The 23,017-nt window shown below is 47.5% G+C and overlaps 1 protein-coding gene across 1 annotated transcript; it reads left to right on the top strand.

Annotated features, from left to right (window-relative positions):
* Positions 1 to 210: 210 nt before the first annotated feature.
* On the top strand, positions 211 to 22,906 carry Myh3 (myosin heavy chain 3). Its single transcript, XM_004645172.2, has 40 exons — positions 211 to 275; positions 1,172 to 1,383; positions 3,477 to 3,620; positions 4,041 to 4,197; positions 4,656 to 4,683; positions 5,003 to 5,111; positions 5,719 to 5,811; positions 6,370 to 6,433; positions 6,515 to 6,613; positions 7,452 to 7,555; positions 7,636 to 7,774; positions 8,177 to 8,295; positions 8,381 to 8,530; positions 9,495 to 9,665; positions 9,753 to 10,059; positions 10,172 to 10,242; positions 11,321 to 11,408; positions 11,494 to 11,611; positions 12,001 to 12,124; positions 12,217 to 12,353; positions 12,438 to 12,693; positions 12,875 to 13,117; positions 13,204 to 13,380; positions 13,452 to 13,597; positions 13,679 to 13,769; positions 14,740 to 15,129; positions 15,550 to 15,676; positions 16,723 to 16,841; positions 16,979 to 17,175; positions 17,561 to 17,744; positions 18,421 to 18,586; positions 18,887 to 19,011; positions 19,861 to 20,169; positions 20,323 to 20,526; positions 20,606 to 20,731; positions 21,385 to 21,555; positions 21,644 to 21,748; positions 21,909 to 22,004; positions 22,121 to 22,258; positions 22,762 to 22,906. Exons 2-40 carry the CDS (start codon positions 1,180 to 1,182, stop codon positions 22,786 to 22,788), a joined length of 5,823 nt encoding a protein of 1,940 aa, XP_004645229.1. The 5' UTR covers positions 211 to 275; positions 1,172 to 1,179; the 3' UTR covers positions 22,789 to 22,906.
* The last annotated feature ends 111 nt before the right edge of the window (positions 22,907 to 23,017 follow it).

The raw sequence follows: 23,017 nt of genomic DNA, 5'->3' as shown, positions 1-23,017 counted from the left end.
AGGAGCCAGGCTGTGGGCAGGCTGTTCCTAGATTCAAGGTCCACCTGTGGGTCATGGTGCATGCTCCTTCAGTTCACCCTTGGGCTAAGGCTCTTTCTAAATAGCTAGTACTTTTTCTCTATCAGTGAACTCCTATCAAGAGCTGATTTCAGCAGAAGCAGCCCTCCCAGCTGTCCCCGCTTCTGTGTGTGTGAGGCTGTGTCTGTGTGTGGCTGCAGGTCCCAGAGTTCCTCAGCATCTGCTGCCTTCTGCTGTCCTGCAAGTGTGACTCTCAGGTGAGAATTGGCCGTGACCTTAGCTGCTGGGGGTCTTCAGGTTGTGGCTGCTTGCTGCTCCCTCCTCCCAGTGGCCCAAAAGAGCTGGAGAGCTCAGCTGGGAAGGTCAGGTGCAGAGTCTGGGGACACAGCAGCACTTTGGTGTCATCCCAATTGGGTGCTGCAGGGACAAGTGTGTTTCTGTTCTTAGCAGTGGAAGGAGGCAGAGTCCGGCTTCCTTGTGTGAGGACGGAGCCATCTGGATTCAAATTCAGAACTGTCTGAGTGGCTTGCCGTTTAGCCCACTGTTTTGGAAGAATGCCTTCAGGGTGTTTAGTTTTAAATGTTCCCTCTGGGGCTGGCCAGATAGCTCAGCAGACTAAAGCACCTGCTTAGGCAGGTGCAGGGACCGGGATTCGATCCCCAGTATGCCGTGCCAGCCTTGCCCCCTGTGCACACTGAGCTGGTAAATGAGACTGGGCATGGTGGTGTGTGCCTGTAATCCCAGCACATGGGAGGCTGAAAACAGGAGGATCACTAGGAGTTTGATCTGTGTAGTGAGACCCTGTACTAAATACATTAAAAATTTTAAAAAGTTCCCTCTGCCATGTCTGGGTTTTTCAGAAGAGGAAAGTGAGGTCCTGAGGGTGGCCTCTTCAGCTGATGAGCAAACTGAGGAGCTTGGATTAAACAGGCTCTATGCCTTGTGGGTAAAGCAGCTGCTCCATAAATATGTGCCAGTTTGATTTTCCCAGCAGAAAACCCTTTGGGTGGTGTTCCAGTGGGCATAAGGACAGCCTTGCTGCTGTGGTCCCTCCTTGTGCAGCCCAGCGGTGGCAGGCAGATGTAGGCCAGGCCAGGAGCTGTGGGGGGCTGGCCCAGGGACAGCTGTGCTCACCAGGGGGTCTGATTTCCAGCTGGCACCATGAGTAGCGACACTGAGATGGAAGTCTTTGGAATAGCTGCTCCTTTCCTCCGGAAGTCAGAAAAGGAAAGGATCGAGGCTCAGAACCAGCCCTTTGATGCCAAAACCTATTGCTTTGTGGTGGACTCAAAGGAGGAATATGCCAAGGGGAAAATCAAGAGTTCCCAAGATGGGAAAGTCACTGTGGAAACTGAGGACAACAGGGTAAGGCCCCTGCCCAGTCCCCTCCAGCCAGCTGGCTCCCCACAGTGGCCTTGTATATGCATCAAGCCACTTTGAAATCAAGGCCTGAAATGCCTCATAGGAAGTGGCTTTAGGTTTCCTAGTAGTCAGTGGAGAAAAGAGTGAGAACTTACCTGGTTGCAGAGCAAGAGAGAGGATTCTGTTTACCCATGAGGAAAGTAATTTTGCTTATTAGATGATTTTAGCAGTGTTCACATTACTCTGGGCCAGGTGTGGTGGCGCAGTCCTATAATCCCAGCACTGGGAGGCTGAGGCAGGAGGATCACTGTGAGTTTGAGACCAGCCTGAGCTACAAAGTGAGCTCAAGGCCACCCTGAGCTGCATGAAACCCTGTCTCAAAAAGACCTAAAAATATAAATAAATGAAGACATCACTCGATCAGCTCCATGCATCTCAAGGTTGTGGAGTTGGGGGCCAGTCAGATAGCTCAGTGGACTAAAGCACCTGCTTAGGCAGAGTGTAGCATCTGGGGTTCGATCCCTGGCATGCTGTGCTGGCCCCATCCCTAGGGCATGCTGAGATGGTGATTGGGATTTCAGGCATGCGCATGGTAGTGAATGCCTGTAATCCCAGCTCTTGGTAGGCTGAATATAGGCAGATCACTATGAGTCTGATGTATGTAATGAGACCCTGTAGACCATGTACTAAAATACAAAATATAAAAAAAGAAAGATTGTGGCGTTGGGAGTTCAGCACAGGGAGGAATGCTTTTAGATCACTGTCCTTCAGCTATCCAGGGTTCCTGTTAATGCTAGCAATGGCCATCTAGCCAAGGAAAGTGGGCCAGAGATCCTAGAAGACCAGAAGCTTAATGTGAAACAGCAGCTTCACTGTATCAGGAATGGCACAAACGCTGTAGCCCACCACCTTCTGGCCTAAGCCACTGTGAGAGTGAGGGAGGAATTTGGGGCTTCAGTATTTTCTGAATCTAGAAATGTTGTAAGACAAGTAAAAGGAAGGAAAGAAAGGAAGGGAAGGGGCGGGGGAAAGAAAATCCAAGAGACAAGCAAAAGCAATAGTGTCACTGAGTTGGGCATGAAGGGCGTTACTGCCCACCCTGTGTTGCTGCCAAGCACCGAAGCTCCTCCAGAAAGGTGGCTCTGTACATATTTCGGATAATGAAGCTATGAGTGGGCTTACAATACAGAAGGGAAGGTGGAGTCCAGAGCTGATGAGTGATCATGTAAAGCAATCTGAGAGACATGCACAAAGGAAGCTGAAAGTCTAGGATGGTTCAAATGAATCCTTCTTGAAGGCAAGAGAAAAGGTAGTTTCCTGATCACACCATGCAGAGATAAAGCCGGGAAATCTGGCCACTTTCAGAGATCTTGAAGAGACTGTGGAAGATCTACTTTCCAGGGTGCTTCCAGCCTTCCAGCCCTAGGAAGCCAGAGGGCACAGAGCAAAGGGACTTTCCCCCTTAAGGGAAGTACCAAGCCCCTGCCAGTATTAGGACGGCTGCACTGCCCTCTAGCACTGGCACCTGTCCCCACCTTATGATCCTCTGTCTCTAGGAAGGGGAGAGGTGAGGTAGCTGGTTCTTCCCTAAGCATGGATAAGGAAGGTGGCTGTGGGATCTGCTGGTTGACAGCTGCTTTCAGAGTTCCAAATATTGACTAACAACATCCTGGGAATCCAATGCCACCTCCCCCTTTGTCTTGTGTCTGCTGGGGACAGCCCAGGAATGTGCCATTTTCTCTAAGCAGATATGGAAGAGTCCATCTGCTACTGGAGTTAGGTCTTGGTACAGCTAGCACCACCAGACCTGAAATGTTCTTGTTGGCTCCAGTTCTCTGTCATGGTTCCCATGTCCTCACCACAGAACTCTTTATCTCATTTCTGTGTCATTCCCTGAACCTAGGCCCGCTCGGGAGAAAAAAAGCCCAAACCCCTGAGTAACAGAAGCAAAGCCAGCAAAGCCACCTAAGCCACCTACAGCCTCATCCTCCCTGCCAGCCAGGTGTCTCCAGTGATCATCTTTATGGGCCCCTTGCTGGGTGACAGATGCCTGCAAAGGAGAGAGCAGTAGCCAAGCACTGTGACTCTTCTTTCAGACCCTGGTGGTCAAGCCTGAGGATGTGTACGCCATGAATCCCCCCAAGTTTGACAGGATTGAGGACATGGCCATGCTGACGCACCTGAATGAGCCGGCGGTGCTGTACAACCTCAAGGACCGATACACATCCTGGATGATCTATGTCAGTGGTGACACTGCAATGGCTTTCCCAGGGTGGGGCAGGGAGGTTGGGGTATTTTCTAGGTTATGGGGTTTTGTGAGATTTGTGCTTGGCTGTTGAGTGAGAGAAAATGCAAATGGTAGGGAAAAGAGGAGGAAGAGAAACATGAGAAAGCAAGAAATGAGTGGAATGGGAGGAAGAGGGGTTGGAAGATAAAGGAGGATGAGGGGGATAAGTGACCCCGGGGAGCAGAAAGACAGGGCCACGGTCAGGGTCAGCAGTGCCATTTATTCTCAACTGCCCTACCTATAGATAGAAATCCCATTTTTCCTTAACAAGCTTATTAGAAAGGGACGTAAGACAATAATAAAGGCCAAAGTCATATATAATGTATAATATATGTAAGAACAGACAGAGACAAATATCATTTTTCTTCTCCAGACCTACTCGGGCCTCTTCTGTGTCACTGTCAACCCCTACAAGTGGCTGCCGGTGTACAACCCTGAGGTGGTGGATGGCTACCGAGGCAAAAAGCGCCAGGAGGCGCCGCCCCACATCTTCTCCATCTCTGACAACGCCTATCAGTTCATGCTGACTGGTGTGTTTCCAAGGAGGATGTATGATGGACTCAGGGCCACTATCCCTCGGTCCTGGGCCTGCTGGGGGGTAGGGAATAATCCACTACAAGGGAGGGGAGCAAAAGAGACCTAGCAGCAGCAGAAACCAGAGCAGGGAGGACCTTGAAGGCCAGGGTGAGACATTTGCGTTTAATGAAGTTATTGTTTAAAGTGCACAAAATACCATCCTTCTGGGGGGAAAGAAGACTGTCAATTCTATGCGGTTCAAATTGTATGATTGGAAGCCACTGTATTAATCAGGGGCTTCACCTCTGAGTTTCATTGTGAGTGAGGCTCTTCAAACTCCCACTAGGACTGAACCACAGAAACTAGAGGGAAAAGGCATTAGATGAATTAAGCCTGGCTGCTGAAAGGCAGTGTAGAACTGTGGCGCTCTCTTTATGTTGCCATCAACTCTGTCTCACTTTTTCTTTAACAGACCGTGAGAACCAGTCCATTCTGATCACGTAAGTACCCAGGGTACATGTCATCTCACAGCTTGGCAACAGGTGCCACTTGTTCTGTTCTGTTAGTGAGGAAGTGTAGGAAGGGGAGTGAAAAGACAGGATTAGGATGGGCAGGACTCGTCCATTCTTGGGTCAACTGCACAAGTGGCTGTGGCAGCCATGGCACAGACCTCTGCCTCTCCAAGCAGTGCCTTGAATTTTTCCCATAGATGTGTGTCAGGCATGGTGTAGGCTAAGTCTAGGTCTCTGGAAAATATCTTGGGCAGCTCCTTTATACTAACAAATTGTCATTCCCTGTCTTTCCATCACTCTGAAATAGCGGAGAATCTGGGGCAGGGAAGACTGTGAACACCAAACGGGTCATCCAATACTTTGCAACAATTGCAGCTACTGGGGACCTCGCCAAGAAGAAGGATGCCAAAATGAAGGTGTGAAGGAGAGATAGCTTGCCCAGCTTTTGCCAATAACCTCAGTCCTATCTTTAGAACAGGGGGTCAAATGTACTTTCAGCATGGAAGAGACAGCAGGCTAAGATGTGACATCAGGAAGGACAGCTGGTCACCTTAGAAAGGCTAGTGAATGCTTGATCTCACAGGAAGAGATCCCAAGATTTCTTAGAAGACAAGGTTGTAAGACACAGCTTAGAAGAACCAACAGGCATAGCCAAGGGACCTTGTTCTTTTATGGCAGAATAACATACACCAACAAGAGAGAATCACGGCCTGTATTCACCTTTCCACACAAATGCATTGCAACAGTATGGAACAGATACAGACAGCCTAACTGGAGAATCAAGGAACATCCAGTCAAGAGATCTGAATATTGCCAGTCAGGACAGAATGGCACAAGTAATCAAGGAGGACATGCCCTGAGTTGGCTGTTCTCAAATTGGAAAGTCAGGAAGGGAGGGGGGCCCAGGGCTCACCAGAGCTACCAGGCAGCAGGGCAGGTAGGAGTGACAAAGCTGGTGAGCAGTTTTTATGTCATTTTGGTCTTTAAAAAGTTTTTTCTTTCTCCCTCAATTTCTTGTATCAGGGGACACTGGAAGATCAAATCATCAGTGCCAACCCCCTGCTGGAGGCCTTTGGCAATGCCAAGACCGTGAGGAATGACAACTCCTCTCGCTTTGTAAGTCTGGGTGTGGTTTGGGATTTCTTTGGGGCCTACAAGATAGGCAAGGCATCTGTCTTGGGGAGTTAGAGACCAGTCAGGAGAGACCATAAACAAGACAGGTTCACATGACAGGTTATGGGATCAAGTACCTAGGCTGACTGGCTCTTAGCTGGGGTTGGCAGGTGAGGCCTCTGCAGAGCTGGCATGGGAGCCACGGGCTACAGAATGAATGGGAGTCAGGAGGGGAGGTGGGGAGGAGTGAGGCCTCGAGCCCTGGAGGACAGAGGCCCTGAGAAACAATCTGGATTGTGTCCTGAGTACAGCAGTACTGAAGGGACACAGTTTGATGCACATGTTGAAAAACTTAGTCTAAGTGCTTTGTCAACTAGACACACACAAAAGGGAGGGAGGGAGCACAGACTTAGACAACAAATGGGCATGTGACATGGAGGGAGGAGAGGGAAAGGGGAGGACAGACTCACATTCAGATCACAGAGCAGGGCCACCCAGTCACAGGCTCAGGAGGAGTCACTGAGCTGTGGCAGGACCTGGCCTCGGTTTCCCCCCATGCAGGGCAAGTTCATCCGAATCCACTTTGGCACTACGGGGAAGCTGGCTTCTGCAGATATTGAAACTTGTGAGTAGATCCAAGGGGTCCGAAGAGGGCTCTAAAGGAATGGGGAGCAGACTAGAAGCCAGGCCTGCGTTTGTGTTGCAGATCTGCTGGAGAAATCAAGGGTCACCTTTCAGCTGAAGGCTGAGAGAAGCTACCACATCTTCTACCAGATTCTTTCCAACAAGAAACCTGAGCTCATAGGTGAGGAAGCACTAAGTGGGGAGCACAAGGTCAAGGAGAGTGACGCCTGTTGGGAGGGGATTCCACAGCCACGGAGCAAGTTTGTTTGCGATGTGGGACGCGACTATTTGGGGAGTGACACGCCAATTTGAAAATCCAATCAGATAGTAATGGGATTGAACCACTGCTGGGTTCAGGGCTGATTTATAAAAACCTTCTGGACAACTAAGCATTTAATTGTCCTTGAGCTCCCCCTTGTGTGCTAGCACAGGAATGGACCTCTCAAATGGGACCTGGCAAAATCAGCTAAGAAAGCAGCAGGGAGAGTCTTGGAGCACTTCGTTCTAGGTCAGACAGAGCCCTCTGTGCACACAGTCTTTGCTCTTTCACTATGGTTAGTCGGCCTTTTGGCCTCTAGCCTGGAAACAGGCTGGAGCTTTCACCAGATTCTAGAAAAGGCTATGATTATACTAAACAACTTTTGTGTTGCACACACACACACACACACACACACACACACACACACCCTGCCATGGACTCCGGTTCTCACTCATACTCAGCCAGTTTTCCTTATGAACTGTCCCAGCCTACATTCACAGGCACCATTCATGTGCAAAGAAGAACACTGAAATGCTCTCTCCAGGGTTCTTAATCTTCATAGCACAGGAAGCTGCAAAAATCTTCCCTGTCTCCTCAGTCAAGCCCTGGATACTGCAAAGGTGTCTGGAGATTTCTGACTCTATCTAGTTTTGGCTCCATCAGTCGAAGGCCCAGTTCAGGGTACAGGAGCCAAAATCCACAAAGGGGATATTTTCCTGGCAGCTGTGTTGTGAACTCCTTAAACCATTCTTTATTTCAGAGCTGCTGCTGATTACAACCAACCCTTATGACTACCCTTTCATCAGCCAGGGTGAAATCCTGGTGGCCAGCATAGATGATGCTGAGGAGCTGTTGGCAACTGATGTAAGTGGGACCCACAGAAAGCAGTGGGGCACTCCTCTGTGGCCAGGGAGCTGATTGATGGCCTGTTCCTTCCATGCCAGAGTGCCATTGACATCCTGGGCTTCACCCCTGAAGAGAAATCTGGGCTCTACAAGCTGACAGGGGCTGTGATGCACTATGGGAACATGAAGTTCAAGCAGAAGCAACGGGAGGAGCAGGCCGAGCCAGACGGCACCGAAGGTATGGAAATCACCTAGCAAGCCGTGCACCAGAGCTGGGTGAGGAGGGGGTCAGGGTCATTCACTTGAGGGCATTTGGTGGCTTCTTTGAGAGTAATTAACCATTCTTCCATTTGGAGAGGTCAGTGGCCCTGTTCTGGGGCTCAGATGCCAAGAGGCAACATTACCACCCACTTTTAATGAATCCCCAGAATGGTCTTGTTTTACATGCAGAAAGAAGTGACCAGGCTCTCTGGGAATGCAGTCATCAAAACTGTCATATAGCCTAAGAGATGCGGCATCTGCTGACCATGCGTAGGCAGTGCAATGATACAGTGTGAAGCTTATGCAAACATACTGTCAAGCTTTGATGGGCAGAGGGGTTTTTCTGTCTTGCTGAACATCATCATTCTTCTCTTACCAGTGGCTGACAAAACAGCCTACCTGATGGGCCTGAACTCTTCAGACCTCTTGAAAGCCTTGTGCTTCCCTAGAGTGAAGGTCGGGAACGAGTACGTTACCAAGGGCCAAACCGTGGATCAGGTAAGGGTGCCTTGAGGCCAGGAAGGGACACAGGTCCCTGCTGGTGCCTGTCTTCCCACTCATTCATTAGCTGGCTGTCTCGTAGGTTCACCATGCCGTGAACGCCCTCTCCAAATCAGTGTATGAAAAGCTGTTCCTGTGGATGGTCACTCGCATTAACCAGCAACTGGACACCAAGCTGCCAAGGCAACACTTCATTGGCGTGCTGGACATTGCAGGCTTTGAAATCTTTGAGGTTTGTGTTATTTATATTTATACTTTCTCTACCTTGGTACCAGGAACTTGATTTCTATAATTCTATAGGGAAAACATCAGAGTAGGCACCTTATAGAAAAGGTAGGCAAGGTAAAAGGACCACATGGGATAGTCTGCATTTTTATAAGAGTCAAGATATCAGTCTAGTAGATTTTAAAGGACATTACCAAATGTAGAAAGAAAAATGAGTGGGGAATAGTGGCCCAAGCTTGTAGCTTCCTCTGTGAGGCTGAGGCAGGAGGATCATGAGTTTGAACTGAGCTTGGGTAACTTATCGACTTAGCAAGATCTTGTCTCAAAATAAAAAAATAAAAACTAGGGCTGTAGTTCAGTGTTGGGGCCTTTGGTTCAATCCTCAGTACAGAAAAATGTTATTACTTAGTTAGAAAGGGCTAGGAAGGAACTGAGAATTTGATACTAAACTTACCACGTAATATTTTATATTATCTGTTGTGGTGGCACATGCCTGTAATCCCAGCACATGGGAGGCTGAGGCAGGAGCATTACCACGAGTTCAAGGCCAGTCTGGGCTACATAGTGAAACCCTGTCTGAAAAGGACAAAAACATTACATAATTATTCTACTACTTCTGCATTATAAGCAATGCCAGGCATCAAAGTTTGTATGCCCATCAGGTATCAGATGTGCAAATGAAAAAAAAAAAAGTTGAGGAAAACCAGAAGCCCATGTGGCATGCAGAGGGGCAAGCACAAAACAATGCACACAGGAGTTACCCATACTGGGGGGACACAAGACAGGGAAACATCTTCTAGATGGAAGCTAGGTGAAGATTCCTTGGGGGAGGTGTGGTCAGAGCCAGGCCTAGAAGAACATGAAAGCAAATGGGAGCTGGGGAGGGGCTGAGGCAAAGAGGACGCAGGCTGGTGGCTTCTGATGTTGCAAGCAGTCTGACTTTCTGTCCTAACTCTGTGTTTTGCTGTCAGTATAACAGCCTGGAACAGCTGTGCATCAACTTCACCAATGAGAAGCTGCAACAGTTTTTCAACCACCACATGTTCGTGCTGGAGCAGGAGGAGTACAAGAAGGAAGGCATCGAGTGGACGTTCATCGACTTTGGAATGGACCTGGCTGCCTGCATAGAGCTCATCGAGAAGGTAACCTGGTCCTCCACACAGAGCCCCCTTGGTATGCCCTCTACCACTCACACTCACCCAGATGCTTTTGCCTTGCCTTAAACCCAGCCGATGGGCATCTTCTCCATCCTGGAAGAGGAGTGCATGTTCCCCAAGGCAACAGACACCTCCTTTAAGAACAAGCTGTATGACCAGCACCTGGGCAAGTCCAACAACTTCCAGAAGCCCAAGGTGGTCAAAGGCCGAGCTGAGGCCCACTTCTCACTGATTCACTATGCTGGCACCGTGGACTACAGTGTCTCAGGCTGGCTGGAGAAGAACAAGGACCCCCTGAATGAGACTGTCGTGGGGCTCTACCAGAAATCCTCCAACAGGCTGCTGGCACACCTCTACGCTACCTTCACTACAGCAGACAGTAGGACTGCAGATGTGGGGGTGGGGGAGCTTATCTTGGTGTGATCCCCCACTGTGCCACAGGAACCTGAAGACTTTGTAGTTCTGTGAACAGCATTTACTTTTTGTTTCAGCTGACAGCGGAAAGAAGAAAGTTGCCAAGAAGAAGGGTTCTTCTTTTCAAACTGTCTCTGCTCTTTTTAGGGTGAGAAAAATATAAGTACATTGCTTGTAACTCAAGTCAAATCAAATTGAACAATACAGAGATTCTAAACTTAGCTTATACACACTGGGCATGGTGATGCATGCGTGTAATCCTACCACTCAAGAGGCTGAGGCAGGAGGACTGCCATAAGTTCAAAACCAGCCTGCACCACATAGTAAGATCCTCTCTCAAAATGACAACAATAATAGCAACAACAAAAACCACACAGAGAAAAACAAAAAAACTGAAAACAGCCTAAAAAAACAAAAACGCTAATCACCCCCATCCCCAAAAAACAATTGGCTTATTCCAGAATATTAAAATGATCTGATTTGATTGCTGTCATTGAATGAGGTCAGGTAATAGTATAATAATACAGAGAAGAGGTATAGTAAATGTGGGGTCAGAATTGATCATCATTTTGCACAGTAGCTAGCTGGGCTGAGCAGCTGGGGAGGGGAGTTTGCAGTACCAACTCTCCACCTTACCTTAAGGACACCACTAGTAGTGTCTCCTGTTCATGGTGGAGCTGGACACATCTGAATTGGCATCAGAAAGTATTCTGTACTTGGAGAGCCTCTGGCTCACTAGTAGAAAGGACTATGGCAGATTGAGTATTTCTTATACAAAATGCTTGGGACCAGAAGTGTTTCATATTTTAGGTAATATTTATATACAAAATGAGATTTCTTGGGGTGAGGATCCAAGCCTTGACACCAAATTCATATACACATTTCATACGAACCTCACACATGTGGCCCAAAGGTATCTGGTGGTGCGCCAGTGCTCTGCCCATGACCAAGTGTGTAAGGCCAGGGGTGGGATTTTCTACCTGTCATGTCATGCTGGGTTTGAAAAGGCTTGAGATTTTAAAGCATTTCAAATTTCAGATTTTCAGGGATACTCAACCTGGTCAGTCACTTGCTGACACTTATAGCCATAGGTATATTAAAGGACAATTCAGTAAATTCACTCTTCAGAATTCAGCAGTTTAAAACACATATGCTTCACTGTGACATATATCTCCATCTTTGTAAAAGCCTACAGCAACCTGTCAAATTTAGTCTTTTTATTTTAGGAAAACCTGAACAAACTGATGTCAAATTTAAGAACTACCCATCCTCACTTTGTGCGTTGTATAATTCCCAATGAAACCAAAACGCCAGGTGAGACACCTGCCAGCTCTCTGGGGAGTGCTCGGGTGGATGAGCGGGTCTGTGTAAGGCTGACATGTCTCACTTCTGTCTTCAGGGGCCATGGAGCACAGCCTTGTCCTCCATCAGCTTCGGTGCAATGGTGTCCTAGAGGGCATCCGCATCTGCAGGAAGGGCTTCCCGAACAGGATCCTCTATGGGGATTTTAAACAAAGGTTTGTCATCAAAGTGTTCTGTATCTTCTTTACAAGTTGTGCAAAAATTAGAACTTGAAGGAGAGAAACACTGGTCTGAAAAAACTTCAATAAAACAGCTTCAGACCTCCATGTAAAATAATCTACCACTTGGTCAAGGTGTATATATTTGTTTCTTCCATGTTTTTCTCTGGAATTTATCTGCTATACAAAAATGGTAGAAAGAGTCCTGGCTGGGTTCAAAGGTCTAGAATCCAGGCTGCCATCTAGCAGTATGGCTACAGCCAAGTTTCTCTGCCTCTTGGAAACTTGACCTTCTTATCTACAGGAAGAAGGACTTAAACTCACTGGCCTTCAGGGTCTATGTCTTTGCTAACAGCCTATGATTATTTCTGCATCTACAATGGCAGATATCGAGTGCTAAATGCCAGTGCAATCCCAGAGGGACAATTCATCGACAGCAAGAAAGCTTGTGAAAAACTCTTGGCGTCCATTGACATTGACCACACTCAGTACAAATTTGGACATACTAAGGTAATGCACTAGTTCTGACAGATGTGGGCCTTTCAGCCCTCCTAACACAGCTTCTCTAATCAAGTCATTGTGTCACCTCTCCCCTCCCTAAGGTGTTCTTCAAGGCTGGCTTACTGGGAACCCTGGAAGAGATGCGTGATGATCGCCTGGCCAAACTGATCACGAGGACCCAAGCTGTATGCAGAGGGTTTCTCATGCGTGTGGAATTCCAGAAGATGGTGCAGAGGAGGTCAAGCAGGGTTTTTGGTCAAATATGTACTCCTTGGGGGAAAAGTGAGACTCTCTTTAGGAATAAACAATGTTGTGTTTACAGGGAGTCCATCTTCTGCATCCAGTACAACATTCGCTCCTTCATGAATGTCAAGCACTGGCTGTGGATGAAACTCTTCTTCAAGATCAAGCCCCTGCTCAAGAGTGCAGAAACTGAGAAGGAGATGGCAACCATGAAAGCAGAGTTCCAGAAAACCAAGGATGAGCTCGCCAAGTCAGAGGCAAAAAGGAAGGAGCTGGAGGAAAAACTGGTGACTCTAGTACAAGAGAAGAATGACCTGCAGCTCCAAGTACAAGCTGTATGTGCCCAGGAATTTTTCTTTTAGCCTCTGTGATTTGATTATTCATTTAAGAAGACTGGATTGCTGATTTTTTAGTTGAGATGCTTCACAAAGGACTTCATAAAGAACAAAATACTGAAATGTCACAAACCTCATATCCTTAAAGGAATTATGATTATTTTTTTTTCTTCTTTTTAAGGAAAGTGAAAACTTGTTGGATGCTGAGGAAAGATGTGACCAGCTGATCAAAGCCAAATTCCAGCTTGAGGCCAAGATCAAGGAGGTGACTGAGAGAGCTGAGGATGAGGAAGAGATCAATGCCGAGCTGACGGCCAAGAAGAGGAAATTGGAGGATGAGTGCTCAGAACTGAAGAAAGACATAGATGACCTTGAGCTGACATTGGCCAAGGTGGAGAAGGAGAAGCATGCAACAGAGAACAAGGTACTCTTGTGGGTTTTTCCTGCTTGGCAAAATAATGGCAAACTAAACCTTATTTCTTCTTAATAATGGTCTGTGTTTCTCTCCAGGTTAAAAACCTTACTGAGGAACTAGCTGGGTTGGATGAAACGATTGCAAAGTTAACCAGGGAGAAGAAAGCCCTCCAAGAGGCCCACCAGCAGACCCTGGATGACCTCCAAGCTGAAGAAGACAAAGTCAATTCTTTGAGCAAAATCAAGAGCAAACTGGAACAGCAAGTGGATGATGTAAGTAATCTTAACAGGGGAGACCTCAACCTTCAGGGTTTGTTCTCAAAAGGCACTGGTACCTTTTTCAGCTGGAGAGCTCCCTAGAACAAGAAAAGAAGCTCCGTGTAGACCTGGAAAGGAACAAGAGGAAGCTTGAGGGAGACTTGAAGCTCGCTCAGGAGTCCATCCTAGACCTGGAGAATGACAAGCAACAGCTGGACGAAAGGCTCAAGAAGTATGTGCTGATGCCCCTGGTTTCCATTTTGAAGGCTGCTTAGGGATTCTGTCCTCATGCATTTTACATTTCCTTCCACAGGAAGGATTTTGAATATAGTCAGCTGCAAAGCAAAGTGGAAGATGAGCAGACTCTGGGCCTCCAGTTTCAGAAGAAAATCAAAGAGTTGCAGGTAGGAGACCTTGGGATTTCTCTTTTCCACATATGGTCATGCAGCACGAGCCGGGTACTGTCTGCTTGAAGCCTCCTAGGGCAAGGAGGCAGGCTCACACAGCTGCCTGTCTCGCCAGTTCTCCTTCTGCCAGGCTCTCTGACAGTGATGAATGTTATTCTCAGAAGTCACAATGCCATTCACAACTGAAGTATTTGGATCAACATTCAGCTGAACAGAAAATATCCTAGGTTGGTCATTGAGGGCTAAAGAACATGCTGTTGCAGGAAAAATTCATGAAAGAAATTAGCCACGCAGGACTCAGGGGGACAAGACTCATAAGACTGAGGCAGGAGGCTGCCGGTTAAAGGTTTGTTGTAGCAACTTAATGAGACCCTGTCTCAAGATAAAAAGGAGATGATGGTATAGTTCAGTAATTCAATGGTAGAGGCATGCCCGAGGCCCTGAATTCAATCCTCAATACTGTAAATTAAAAAAGAAATTAGTGACATTCATACTCCTTTGAGGAAAGTCTGTGAATTGGTTTCAGATGCAAATGGAAATCAGCCTGTTCTTTTATTATTGTTGCTGTTCTTCATGTATTAACTTACATATTAGTGGGGTTCAAGGTGATATTTCAACACATGTACACAGTGTTGATCAAACCCAGTCTCCCTTTAACTACTTCTAGTGGTCACTGTCCTAAATTCATTTTTAATTTTCCAGATAGGAAAGCATGCGGTATTTGTCTTTTGGCATCTGGCTTATTTTATTTGAATACAGTGTTCTCCAGTTTGATCCATTTTGTGGCAAATGATAGGGATTGCATTCTTCTCATGGCTGCAGAATATTCTAGTGCATGAGTGCGAGCACTGAATCTGTGTGGTCCACTCTCCTGAGGACAGATGGGTGCTTAGGTTGACTGCGCATCTTAGTTGTCCTGAGGAGGGCCCCAGAGCGGCTGCCTGGGCTGAAAGACTGTTTTCCACAGGCTCGCATCGAGGAGCTGGAGGAAGAGATTGAGGCGGAGAGGGCAACCCGCGCAAAGACGGAGAAACAGCGCAGCGACTACGCCAGAGAGCTGGAGGAGCTGAGTGAGCGGCTGGAGGAGGCGGGTGGGGTCACCTCCACCCAGATCGAGCTCAACAAGAAGCGAGAGGCGGAGTTTCTGAAGTTGCGGAGGGACCTGGAGGAGGCGACCCTGCAGCACGAAGCCACTGTCGCCACCCTGAGGAAGAAGCATGCAGACAGTGTAGCCGAGCTCGCTGAGCAGATTGACAACCTGCAGCGGGTCAAGCAGAAGCTGGAGAAGGACAAGAGTGAATTCAAGCTGGAGATCGACGACCTGTCCAGCAGCGTGGAGAGCGTGTCGAAATCCAAGGTGCAGCTTGCTCAGTGGCTCATGCGTGTAATTTCAGCACTCTGGGAGCCTGAGGCAGGAAAATCCAAAGTTCAAACCCAGCCCTGGGAAATTTAGTAACTTTAGTGGGTCCCTGTCACAAAATGGAAAAGGGGGTTGTAGATCAGTGAGGCCCTGGTTTAATGACTCTCTCTGTCTCTGTCTCTGTCTCTGTCTCTGTCTCTCTCTGTCTCTCTCTGTCTCTCTCTCTCTCTCTCTCTCTCTCTCTCTCTCTCTCTCTCTCTCTCACACACACACACACACACACACACACACACACCATTGAGAGAGTGATTGAGATTGGGCTTGAAGAAAAATCCAAGGTGTCTTGGTAAGGCAGGCAACACCGACTCTTCTTTCTGTGGTGGTCAGTTGACTTCTCTTTCCTTCCCAACCCTTCAGGCCAATCTGGAGAAGATCTGCCGAACTCTGGAGGATCAGTTAAGTGAAGCCAGGGGCAAGAATGAGGAGACTCAGAGAAGTCTGAGTGAGCTGACAACACAGAAGTCACGTCTGCAGACCGAGGCTGGTGAGTCACATGCAGGAAACCAGAAGGGCCCAGCTGGGTGGAACCTGGTGGGGCAGCTACCAAAACTAAGCGGCCATGTGGGTTTGGACAGGATTTCCAAGAAGGCACACTTGCAGGAGAGAAATAAACAAAATAATCCACAAAAGGAGCCATGCAAAATGTCCTAAAGGGAGAGAACAGAGTTAAATAAAAGCAAGAGAAAAGAAAGCCAGGAGAAGACTGTCAAGTATCACTTTGTTCAGACTCTTCCATAGTTAATGAAACTTACATCTGACAGGATCTAACTGGCAGAGAAAGGACTAGAAAGTAAGACTCATGGCCTTCCTAATTCTTGCTGTATGCTGTCTGTACTCAAGCATTTTAGAGAACAAAGAGGGAAATGGGGCCAATTTGTTAGGTTCTTAGTGTTTAATGAAATTGCAAGGGAACATTGCCTTCCACCTAGAAAATGTGGCTCCACCCAGCACTGCTGCCTCGTTGCAGGTGACTCAATCCACTGCTAGCAGTGATGGACAAGGTGATGAAGAAAGTAGCATTTGACACTTTTAGAGTATCTGTGGGGTTTCATTTCTGGAACCATAAGGCCTCCCTTCTCACCCCTCTTCTCTGACCCCTAGTTAAGCATACAAATCTGAACTTAACCATATCTACCCAGAGTCAAACTTCAAATGACTAGAGACAAAAAGTTCTAGGTACAGTATCTCCCTTGGTAATAAATCTACAAATAGCTGGAAACATCAGCCACAGGAGGTCTGATAGGAGTTGGTAGGTATCTCTGGGATTGTTTAAATGTACAATTGTTCTTATCAGATTTTACTGACAGAAGTCACTTCCAGCTTTTGGTAGTTTAAAACACCATCCTATCAGAATGTCCTTTCTGTTTCCTCTTCATGGACACATTCTTCTCCCTCAAGAAGGGACCGTGTTGTATTGCTTGTTCTTTCCCCAGATATTAGTACAGGGCCTAGCATACATAGGAGCTTGGTGAATGAATGAATGAATGAATGAATGAATGAATGAATGAAATTATTTCCTTCTGGATATAGGTGAGCTGAGTCGTCAACTGGAAGAAAAAGAAAGCATAGTGTCTCAACTTTCCAGGAGCAAGCAAGCATTTACCCAACAAATAGAAGAGCTTAAGAGGCAGCTGGAAGAAGAGAGCAAGGTGTGTCCTCTGAAAGATAATTTCTTGATCTAATTAAAAAAAAACAAAAAACAAAAAAATAAATTCCACAACTTGACTCTGTAGGTTATGATAGCAGGATGGTAGCATCCAACTACTAAATCCACTGTCTCACACAGGCCAAGAATGCCCTGGCACATGCACTGCAGTCCTCCCGCCACGACTGTGACCTTCTGCGGGAGCAGTATGAGGAGGAGCAGGAAGGCAAAGCCGAGCTGCAAAGGACGCTGTCCAAGGCCAACAGTGAGGTTGCCCAGTGGAGGACCAAGTATGAGACGGATGCCATCCAGCGCACAGAGGAGCTGGAGGAGGCCAAGTATGTGACTGTGTTTGCCTTGATAAGAAGTGGAATCCCTAAGTGCTTTTGTGGTAGAGTACATTGGCTTTAGAACTACTTGGGGGTGAATTTTATGAATTTATTTCTGTTACTAGATATTCCTCTACTGCATGTGTCTTTAAACGCAGCACTGTAACAATTGAGGAACTTGGGGTTAGCACATTTTATTAAGACAAGCGACTTTGATCTTGGATAGAGACAAGGAAGGCTATTGATCACTGAGTTTTAGCAGGCAGGGAATTCTCCTGGGATAATGAAAGCACATGGGTGTTTGAATCACATAGATTAGTGATTGCAACTTGATGAATAGTCGTGTTTAAGAAGATTGAAACTTAATCACATCTGCTTCTCTTTGATATTTAAGGAAAAAACTTGCTCAGCGCCTTCAAGATTCTGAGGAACAGGTTGAGGCAGTGAATGCTAAATGTGCTTCCTTGGAAAAGACAAAGCAGAGATTGCAAGGAGAGGTGGAGGATCTGATGGTTGATGTTGAAAGAGCCAACTCTCTGGCTACTGCTCTGGACAAGAAGCAGAGGAACTTTGACAAGGTGTGAGCTTAGCTCTGTGGCTGAAAACTAGGACGTGGGGAGTTATAGTGACCATGGAGGAAGGAGACTGGGTCCCACACCTGAGAGCAGAATGGGGGTGGAAAAGTCCTGAAATTCACTAGGGTGCAATTTGTTCACCTATGGAACAAAATGGAAATAGGATGGGGGTGGAAGTCACTTTCAAATCCTGACAGTGGAAACAAATCAATTTCCCCAAGGCCATTTGGTTCCAAATCCTTTTCCTTCCCACATATTGTTAGTTTGTCTGAGTGGATAACTTGTGAGAGTCAGACTTAGGTTTAAATTGGAAGTTTTGTGAAAGGCCCTCTCTCCCAGTGTGGCAGATAAGGTTGACTGAAACCCATGTTTTAATGAAAAACTGAAGTACAGGGCCATTTTTCATATTAGACAAAGGACAATTATCCCTAGCAAACTCCTTCCCAAAGGATCCACCTGCTGTTTTGGAGATGGCAAAAGTTTTAAGAGATATTGATTTTTACTGATTGGTTATGATAAATAAATTTACAGAATGCAATCTTGGTTACCCAGTAATCAAGAAAAGAAGTCATAGAAAAGATAGCACAATGCTAGGAGGGTCCCCCTTCCAGGTAATAGTAAATAGAAGCCTAGGGAGGAGAGCTTATACCCGGGAACCCCTTTCACTCTGGTGATGCAGGTGCTGGCTGAGTGGAAGACAAAGTGTGAGGAGAGCCAGGCCGAGCTGGAGGCATCTCTGAAGGAGTCCCGCTCCTTGAGCACTGAGCTCTTCAAACTGAAAAATGCCTACGAGGAAGCCTTAGATCAACTTGAAACTGTGAAACGGGAAAATAAGAACTTAGAGCGTAAGCCATTCCAGTCTAAAATGGGCTGAAACCTGCCTTCACACTTTATAGCAGAGTGAGCCAGTGTGGGCCTGGCTCCATTATCAGACCCCTACACCTGTTTCTCTGTTGATATACCCTAGGAGTGTTCATCTTCCAATGCGTTATTTTGGAGTCTCTCCATACACAATGTCTCATCTCTATAAAAAAGGGGTTCTTTAGAATTACACTAAACTAGTCAAAAATCCTTGAGTCAGCGCTTTTCATGCCTCGAAACCCATGCAGGGGCATCCAAGCGCAATCAGACTTATTTCCTTGCAGAAGAGATAGCAGATCTCACCGAACAAATTGCTGAAAATGGTAAAACCATCCATGAACTGGAAAAATCAAGAAAGCAGATGGAGCTGGAAAAGGCTGATATCCAGCTGGCTCTGGAAGAAGCAGAGGTGAGCATGAATGTCAGGGAGGCAGCGGCAGGAACAGAGGCAGTGACAGGGGCCCTGGAGACTAGCTGGGCCCATTCAGCAGCTTAGTGTTGGGCTTCCTGTTCTTCGCTTATCAGATAAGATAAGGTGAAGTTGAATAAGAGTGAGGCCATTGGATAAAATCATTAAAATAGGCCTAAAAATGAGACTTAATGAAAAAATCTTATTTGGCTTTTACATATCTGTAAAGTGCTTTGTGCTCTTACCCCAAAAAGAATGATTTGAATGTTATTATTTGATCATATAATCAAAATGACATAACAATGAAAGTAGTTATATTTCTGTGCTGAGGATAAATTCAAGTTTTTTTTTAAATGGTAAATTTGAATGTGGCAGAGTTCATTTAAAGACTATCCATCAGAACTATGTCACTGCAAGGGTTGATAGCAGGCTCTGCACCAGTTCTGATAGCATTTGATTTGTTCTTGCTCTTTTTAAAATTTAATTTAATTAATTTATTTTTTGGCAAATCAAGGATTTCACCCAGCCCCTTGTGCTTGCCAGGGAAGCTCTTATTCTACTGAGCAATCTCCCTGGCTCCTCTTGCTCTTTTTTTTTTTTTTTAAATATTTATGTATTCATTTGGTACAGGGTCTCACTACGCAATTCAGACTCATAGGGATCCTCCTGTCTGAGCCTTCCCAGTTCTGGGATTGCAGGCGTGCACTCCCGCACCCATTTTTGGGCCAGCATGGTGCACCCAGCATGGGGCTGGCATGGTACCAGAGATCAGTCTCGAGTCCTTGTGCTTCCCAGGCAGGTGCTTAGACCACGAAGCTATCTGTCCAGCCCCTTGTTCTTGTTCTTTAGGCTGCCCTGGAGCATGAAGAAGCCAAGATCCTCCGCATCCAGCTTGAATTAACCCAAGTGAAATCAGAAATTGATAGGAAGATCGCTGAGAAGGACGAAGAGATAGAGCAGTTGAAGAGGAACTACCAGAGGACAGCGGAGACCATGCAGAGCGCCCTGGATGCGGAGGTGCGAAGTAGGAACGAGGCTATCCGCATCAAGAAGAAGATGGAAGGCGACCTGAACGAGATTGAGATCCAGCTGAGCCACGCTAACCGCCAGGCTGCGGAGACGCTCAAGCACCTCAGGAGTGTCCAGGGGCAGCTGAAGGTGCGTGAGCTCCAAGAGTGGGGATGCGGGGATGGGGTGTGCCTTGGGACTGGGGACCTCTCCTCTCCTCAGGTATTACAAAATATAGAGGAGACTTGTGGTCCTAGGCCCTCCATCCACTTCAGGTGTTATTTTCCTCTTGTCGCTGGCCAGGACACCCAGCTGCACCTGGATGATGCTCTCCGGGGCCAGGAGGACCTGAAGGAGCAGCTGGCCATCGTGGAGCGTAGAGCCAACCTGCTGCAGGCTGAGGTGGAGGAACTGCAGGCCACGCTGGAGCAGACGGAGAGGGCTCGGAAGTTGGCAGAACAAGAGCTCCTGGACTCCAATGAGAGAGTGCAGCTGCTGCACACCCAGGTGCGGGAGGACGACAGGGCAACATGGGGGGTCGGGTCCACCTGAGCACGCTTGCATGACCCACCTCCTCTCGCCTCAGAACACCAGCCTCATCCACACCAAGAAGAAGCTGGAGACAGACCTCACGCAGCTCCAGAGCGAGGTGGAAGACGCTAGCAGAGACGCAAGGAACGCAGAAGAGAAGGCCAAGAAGGCCATTACGGACGTAAGGCTTTCACTTCCTCTCTGTGTGGCCTTCACAACTATGTTTCATTAAAGTCCTCTCTTCTCTCCTACTCCCAGGTAGTCCCCCTAGACAGGAGGGCTCCTGCCCTGGACATGTATAGGGTATATTCTGCTTCAAAACTGCTCTTATCTCCTCTCAAACTGTTCCCTCCTCTAAATCTGAAGCAGGAGAAAGAGGGAAAAGAAACAGGAAGGGATTATTTCTTGTATGTATGGTTATGGGGAAGTGTGCTTTTGTTTCCTAAATGCCTGACTTCTTCCAAATTGGTAGATGAACCCTGCACTCGCTCTCAGCCTGCTAACATTCCTAGTCTTTCTACCAGGCCTTCTCCTGGTTCCGCAGCTCTCATAGCGCCATCTTCTGGCCGATGGCGGAACACTATCTCCAAGCTATTTTGTTTTTGTGCCTGCCTCTGCACTCCCTTTTCAAGAAACCGTGTGGGTTCCTTTTGTTCACTGTTTTATATCATGGGTGTAGCTCCTGTCCTGTTCCAGAGTGGAGGATGTGCTCACCCAGTGCCTGACTTATTGTTCTTCCTCTTTAACATGGTCTCTGGCCCTTGGGTGCCCGGGTTTCCGTACCGCCCAGACCTCTGGACCAGGCTGCATTTCTAAGGTGTGATCTGCTTTCAGGCCGCCATGATGGCTGAGGAGCTGAAGAAGGAGCAGGACACCAGCGCCCACCTGGAGCGGATGAAGAAGAACCTGGAGCAGACAGTGAAGGACCTGCAGCACCGTCTGGATGAGGCCGAGCAGCTGGCGCTGAAGGGAGGCAAGAAGCAGATCCAGAAGCTGGAGACCAGGGTACTTGAGGGAAAAGCCCGGGCCTGAGCCCCCATCCTCTCCAGCTTGTGCCACAGCCCTGGACTAATTGCTCCACTGTCTCCCCCAGATCCGAGAGCTGGAGTTTGAGCTGGAAGGGGAGCAGAAGAAAAACACAGAGTCTGTGAAGGGCCTGAGGAAGTATGAGCGCCGTGTCAAGGAGCTGACGTACCAGGTAGGTGGAAAGAAGGCCCGGCGGGCATTTTCTCTATACGTCGTACACCAACCCTCGAGTCTCCCCACCCAAACGTGGGAAGAAATACTTAAGAAAACTGACCTGTGTGGTGTAGTTCTGCCCCTCTTCTCTGGAATCATGTCCATCTTCTCATTTTCAGAGTGAAGAGGACAGGAAGAATGTGTTGAGATTGCAGGATCTGGTGGATAAACTTCAAGTGAAAGTCAAGTCCTACAAGAGGCAGGCTGAAGAGGCTGTAAGTCGGATGCACGCGTGGTCTTGGGGTGGGGGCCTCCTCCGGGGGGCGCTGTTTCTCACAGCGCTTTCAGAAATGGCATGCTAGACTTAGCTGCTTGGACTCTTTGGTTTTAGGATGAACAAGCCAACGTTCATCTCACCAAATTCCGAAAAGCTCAGCATGAGCTGGAGGAGGCTGAGGAACGAGCTGACATTGCAGAATCTCAAGTCAATAAGCTTCGTGCTAAGACCCGAGACTTCACCTCCAGCCGGGTAAGAGCCTGACTTGGGAAGAACCTGTGGTGATAGCAGAAACTTTTAAGCTGGAAAGAGCCACAGGGAATCTTTGCCTTGATAGCTGGGGAATCTTGGTCTCAGGAAGAGAAGGGATTTATTTAAAGACATTTAGCTGAGTAGAGCTCCACTAAGGCAGAGGCCAAGTTTGCAGGTCACACAAAGAAAAAAATCCTTGAAAGAATGAGCGTTGGCCCAATGGGCACGCGTCAAGCGCCCTCTGCTGGTCCAAGAGTGCTGCTGCTGGAGTACCTGACAGCCAGCTGCACTTGCTGCCGGGATATGGAGCCAGCTCTCTGGCTGCCAGTTGCTCAGGTTACAGTGTGACTTCATGTAGGCAATCACGCAAGACCCCAAGATGCAAAAATTATCTCGTGTCACACTGAAATGGACAAGCAAGTCCCGGATGCTTGCCAGACAAGGGATAATGGAAATGTGTCTCTGCCACCAGACTTGATTAGAAGTGCCCATTTTCCTTCCAGATGGTGGTCCATGAAAGTGAAGAGTGAGCGAGCCCTCCTAGCTCAGGGCGGAAGATATGCACAATGTGTGTCTTCATGGGTCCTGACCATTATGCTTAATTTCCATGTGACTCCTTTTCACATGCAATAAAATTAGCCTTGTTTTAAATTTGGGGCTGTCTCATTGTATTTGTTTTCTTCTATCCCATAAAGAAAGGACTTTTGTTTGGTGATTTTTATGTTGAAATCTCAGTAAGCAGATGGCTTTATTAATTGT

This window comes from Octodon degus, unplaced genomic scaffold, assembly GCF_000260255.1.
Source record: "Octodon degus isolate 3935 unplaced genomic scaffold, OctDeg1.0 scaffold00219, whole genome shotgun sequence".
Classification (NCBI taxonomy): Eukaryota; Metazoa; Chordata; class Mammalia; order Rodentia; family Octodontidae; genus Octodon; species Octodon degus.
Note: the sequence above shows the minus strand (reverse complement) of the source record. Positions and strands in the feature narration are given on the sequence as shown.

What these genes read in the sequence shown, in the direction of transcription:
- Myh3 (XM_004645172.2), top strand. Translation starts at nt 1,180, where the DNA reads ATGAGTAGCGACACTGAGATGGAAGTCTTTGGAATAGCTGCTCCTTTC. An exon ending in ATGACAACTCCTCTCGCTTT is followed by an intron (nt 5,812 to 6,369) that starts GTAAGTCTGGGT and finishes CCCCCCATGCAG; the next exon opens with GGCAAGTTCATCCGAATCCA. An exon ending in ACGTCTGCAGACCGAGGCTG is followed by an intron (nt 15,677 to 16,722) that starts GTGAGTCACATG and finishes TTCTGGATATAG; the next exon opens with GTGAGCTGAGTCGTCAACTG.